Source organism: Argiope bruennichi, chromosome 4 (genome assembly GCF_947563725.1).
Source record: "Argiope bruennichi chromosome 4, qqArgBrue1.1, whole genome shotgun sequence".
Classification (NCBI taxonomy): Eukaryota; Metazoa; Arthropoda; class Arachnida; order Araneae; family Araneidae; genus Argiope; species Argiope bruennichi.
The window spans coordinates 70,833,116-70,839,115 of NC_079154.1; the positions used below are offsets into that span (position 1 = coordinate 70,833,116).

The 6,000-nt window shown below is 27.7% G+C and overlaps 1 protein-coding gene across 1 annotated transcript in view; it reads left to right on the plus strand.

The window, feature by feature from the left end:
• The window catches only part of LOC129965704 (sortilin-related receptor-like), a 49,915-nt gene extending 46,498 nt beyond the window's left edge, over positions 1-3,417 (plus strand). The window contains exon 41 of the mRNA XM_056079815.1: positions 2,674-3,417. Coding sequence (XP_055935790.1) covers positions 2,674-2,738 — 65 coding nt within the window. The 3' untranslated portion in view covers positions 2,739-3,417. The remainder of the gene's footprint in view (positions 1-2,673) is intronic.
• Positions 3,418-6,000: the final 2,583 nt, after the last annotated feature.

The window sequence follows — 6,000 nt, forward strand, 5'->3', positions numbered from 1 at the left end:
TTGGATTTTCAATTTCAAGTCTGACTCTATCCCCATGTCCTTTGGCCACATGTGCCAATTCGATAGCATCATAAATTCCTTCAACTGGTAAATAATATTTCTTGAGCTCATTTGAAGAAACCAACTTTTTTATTTCACTGATTTCAAGAATGTCAAAACTTTTTAATCTGTGTTGCTGGAATGAAATCTTGCTAATGGCAGGTTTTGCCTCTTCAACCTCAGATAAGAAAATGTTGTATTCATCATGCATAATAGCTTTAAAGTTATTGTGTTTTATTTATGTAAAAACTGTAATTGTTCAAGAAATTTATTTTTCCCATTTTTGGCGCATAAAGCATTAACATTTCCTTCACTCATCGTATATAAATCAACAGTACAAACATGTTCCAGTATGAATAAAACTAGACGAGAGCACTTACTTTGAATATTTCACAAGCAAGAAATCTAGATTCATATAATTTTAAGTAGACAACATCTGAAATAACTAGAGAAAAAGGGTTCTCCTTAAGCGCTGTCATTTAAAACGTGTTTTCCCTAGTTAATTCGGGTTTTCACTAGTGCTATCAGTTAAAACGCGTTTTCCCTAGTTAATTCGCATTTTCCCTAGTTAATTCGCATTTTGGCTGATTTCGGGTTTTCCCTGTAATATATACAAATAAATAATATTTTTTTATTTATAACTCTAATCATAATATTTAAATTTTCTGCATTTATCTATTAAAATTTTGCTTCATTCATTTCACACTGTTGTGCAAAACTTAAGCAGCATAGTGATTTTTGAACATACAGTTATGGAATTATAGAAGAGTTCTGTTTGCATTTATTACTATGAAAATCTAGTTCAGTCAAAGGTGATGCATATGTAAATATCGGGACCATGACTTTACTGATGATGCATGTGAGTGTAAAATGTGTAGAATCAGCTCGTGCAATGCAAAAAATATAAAGAGGAGGATAAAAATTCCATTTTCAGTCTTTCACTACTAGTGAAAGTGACTTTGTATATTCTAATGGTTTAAGAAATTGTCAGAATGTCATTATATGAGTTTGAATAATCGGAAGATCATTTGAAGTAGGTATCCCAAAGTGGGTGGAATTGACAAAAATGTTTTATGTGCTTAAAAAATGTTCTATACTACAGATATAGCTGCAAGAAAAGTTGGTGGTGGATGTCCAAAGAAAACAATGGCAATAGATGCATTATATCTCTGTGTTGGCAAAAAGAGACTGAAGCTGTACAGCAGGCAAACAGGATGACATGTGTTGTGGTTTTCTGGGTCCAGAAAATTGCATAAATGTGTCATGTTCATCTTCTGTCCAAAATACTGCATTATCTAGGCAAGATGCCATTGACAGAACACAATACCGTCATTGCTTCATTGCATCCATTTCCTATTTATTGATGAGTCATTTTAGCTCAATAATGATTTTTGATGCTAGGTTATATGGAGAGAAGTGTTAGGAAAAAAGACCATTGGGGTGATTATAGTGTTCTTGTGTGAAGAGGTACAATGGAACTTCAAATTTTCAATGAAAGTTCAGGGGCAAGTAATCATGATTCTAATGAAGTCACCCTCTCCTTTGTAAATCTATTCCAAAGTACAATGTGTCCAGGCTTTGTGTTTATGAATGATAATGCATGACTGCAGAGCTCTCTTGCCACTCTGAAGCTTTGGGAAAGTAAAAATATTCTTATAATAAATTGGGCATTGTTTTTCCTGATTTAAATTCTGTTGAAGATATTTGGGAAAATGTCTGACAGTGTGCTTATATCCTTTGGGGATCAGTGAACAACGGACACAAATGATTATTGTAGAATTGGCATTTGTGCCTCAAAAATTGCTCATAATATTGTTTTGAGGTCAGGTTGATCAGGTGGTACTGTTTGTTTCAGTATCCTGTAACGGCCACTTTTCGATAAGTCTAACTCATTAAGGGGTGAGACGCAGAAGAATGAATGCATTTCCAGAATTCCTCATCATACTTTGACATTGATTTCCACTCTATTAGATAGTTTTTGTTCATTTTTTTTCATGTTGTTTCTGACCATATTATTTTATTTTAATTCAATCTGCAAGTAATCTGAGCTTGCTTTATTATTAAATGTAAACATCTCCTACTTTAATCTTTCCTCTAACCCCTATTTTGATGAATTAAACCCATCTTAATGCATGTGGAAATGTGTGAAGGATTTTAGACTAGTTCACAAACAATGCTATGCAACCATTTCAGTTAGGGTATATTATTTCCCTTTCTGAAAGACATCTGTTTGTATTCTTTCTCGTTCTGACACTATTTTGTGCTGTTGCTATTCTATCAGTGAAACCTTTTTCTGATTTATTCAGTAATGTGTGCATCTTATAATTTGTTTTTCCTTCTAAATATTTTTCATCAAGTATTACATCTGTACTCGTCTTTCAATTGAGTTTTTACAGATTAGCATCAGAAAAGTTGCTTAAATTTTGCTACCAATTCTATTCTGCTTACATGCTAATAAATGAATGCAAAGGATTTTTACAAAGAAATATAATATAAATTGGGAAAATGAATAATTCCACTTTTTGTGTATTATTTTTATATATTCTTTTGAGTTTTTGAAATATTAGTATCATATGCTTAGATTAAAAATTACTGAAATGAATATGTATAATTTTTTTTTCTTTTCTGGAATAGATGAGGAAGAAGAATCTCCAATGATTCGTGGATTTTCTGATGATGAGCCACTTGTGATTGCATAAATAGTTTGACATGATTGAACATAAGTTCATTATGACTGCTGAACATAAGTTCCAGCTTACCGTTTTTTTTTAATTGTTATTATTATTGAGAGAAAATGCTTTAATATATGCAGCATACTTGTGGTGATTTTTTGCACATCAGTAATTGTTAGCATAAGTATTTTTGAAGAAAGAACTTTATAATGATTGCATATGTTTAAATTTGAGAAAATTCTTGACAAGTTGTGAAGAAATGATTAGAAAAAATGTGGCATGTATGTAAGTGTTGTGAGTACAAAATGAAATTTTTATCAATTTGAGACAAAAACATACTAAATTTTAAAATAAAATTCAATTCTTTTGTGATAAGAATAATAGAGATTATAATTTAATCATTTAAAAAAAATTATAATTACTAATTGGATTTTAACTAGTGATTCAATCTTATGATTACTAATTAATTCAATTTGATTTTTTTATTTTGATATGATGAGTAAGACTGAGATTTCAGACAGTGAAATTTCATATATTTTATACATTTAAATAACAAATTAAAGACAAATTGTTTAAACGAGCTATTTATTGTGAATATGTATTTATTAATCTGAATTTCTGTCTTATATAAATCACTTCAACATTTGTAAATTTCTAAAATATAATCTTTGCACATAGTACAATTTTTATATCACTGATTAATTAATATATATATTGAATTTTTTCAAGTTGTTTATTATTTAATGAGTTTAAATTATTTTGTATTAAAAAATCTTATATACTTTATGGAAAATTGGAGAGATACTTATTTAATGAATTATGGTAATCTCACAATTTAAATAATTTTAATATATATATTTTTTGTTTATTCAAGACTGGTTCTTTATGTGTATTGTTTTATATGTAATTCAAAATCAAATTTGTATTATGTGTTTTTGTTCAGTCCAAATGTTCTTTCTTTATACTTTAGATAGGGATTGCTATGTGATATGTTTCAAAGCAGTCCCTCAAAAGTTGTATTTTTTGCATTTGAGTCTCATACTTGTGTTTCTTCAGTTTCTTTCATATCTTTTTTCACATTTTTTTTTCTTTTTAAATTAAAATATCAATGTTAAAATATTGATTATTTCTCCCCTTTTGCTACAGAATTTATTTTTGTTATACCTTAAAAATTGGCTCCGTTAAAGATTTTCTGAAAAAAAAATTGCATGTTATTTGTTATTTGAATAGTTAGTATATAATATATATAAACAAATATTACATTGTAAGCAGTTGACACTAATATATATATAGTTTGGCATTTATATTACTTTATATTAAATGAAAATATATGTTCATGTTTCTTTCTTGAAAGTATTAAATCAATATAATATATAAACAAATATTAAAGCAAAATATTCCATTGTAAGCTGTTGACTAGTGTCTATATAGTTTGGCATTTATATTATTTTATATTAAATGAAAATATATGTTCATGTTTCTTTCTTAAACATATTAAATCAATCTCAGAAAGTGTTCAGGATTTTTGCATTTTATTTTTCACTATCCTGATTTCAAAGTAATCTTATCATTTCTTTTACTTTAGTTAATATTGTTTTCTCTTGTACAAAAACAATAAGGTGTTATGGATTTTATAGTTGTATATTGTATTTACCTTTCCTTTTTTTTTAAATTTTTTTTTTAACTTTTTCAAATGTGATATGTTGATAAAATAAAAATATGCAGAAAACTATGAAATGTATGTACAGATGGTATCTAATAAAGTTTATTCTATCCGTGTATTTTTTCTCTTTTATCATATGCAATCAAACACTCATTTTCATGTCTAATCACAAGAGTTTTTGATTTTAGATTTTTTTTTTATTGTTTTGTGATTAACTACCTAGAAATGCCCTGAAAATGATTTATATACTTCAGCTGAATCTATTAATTATTGGAGATTTGCTTATTATAAATATTAGATTGCATAATGTTTTTAATTTTAATTAATGCATGGTGTGCAGATATTATTAATCTGCACACCATGCATTCCTTTAAGTTCTTAGTTTGTAAGTTTTTTTTTTCTTCTTCTTTTTTAAGCTAATGGCTTTATGTTGCCTTCAATTGTTTGTGGTAAGAATTGTTTGCTTCTTTTGCCTATCTGAGAATAGCATCAATTAGCCAGTTGTGTGGGTTAGGGTTATATATTATTATTAGTTGAAAATACCCAGTAATTCCATTGCATCTACTGTGCTTTGTAGATTAAAATGTACCTGCTTATATTTTTTTGTTTAAGTTGTTTCTTCCTGTTTTCATTCCCCCTCCCCCTTTAACAATCCCCACTTGAAGTTTTGGATCATAAGTGCCTTATTGCGATTTTTTTTTTTTCTTGTGCATTCCAAAAGGATAAATATAGTTTATTAATGTCTCATTCCTTAATCAGTTGGCTATGCACCATATATGCATAAATTTACCACATTTTTATATTTTTAAACAGTAATTAAATCATTCATAAAAAATTTGATTGAACACAAAGATCTCAAGTATTCTATAGAATTTTATTTGAGTCGAAAAGGTACAAAATTTCCAAACTAGGTGTCATCTAATTAGACAACAGTGAAAAATAAATTAGTTTAAGAATTAAAATGCAATTTAATAAAAATTATTGAAATTTTTAATTTTTTTTATGTAATTTAAATACTGTTTTGTAAATTTTTACAAAGTATTGCCATATCGAATTTGTTATTTGTTGATTATTCTTATAAATATTGGAATATGTAGATTTCATCTTTCAATTAGACCAAGAGATACCTTACCTCCAGCCTTGTGAATGGTGCTTGTAATGTGAGTAAATTTTCATCTTTTACAATTTGTTGTCTGAAAGCTGAAATTCTGGAACAGAAGGTAAAATTTTTTATTATTATTATTATTTTCTAGGGCTTTTTTATGTTGTGATTCAGATTTAGATAGAGAAATGCTGCATAAAACGCTTCCTCTTGCAGACCTTTCTAATCAAAGAATATTTCCACAGCTCTAAACTGAATATGAACCATTAATTAATGGTAGTTAATGAGTATGAGTTTGATAATATAAATTGTTATAAAATTTTTATAGATTTCGATAGTCCAAGATAAATTTCTTATATGTTTTGCTTACAAATTTGAAAATTCTGAAAGTATTTGAGTTTTTCCACCTGTTTTAAATTGCAGCCTTTAATTTAATTTTCAGGTGATTATGTGGAAATATGAAACATGAAAGACTGTTTAGTCATTCAATCACCTCTGTTCTTAAAAAGTGTATTTCTTTATCA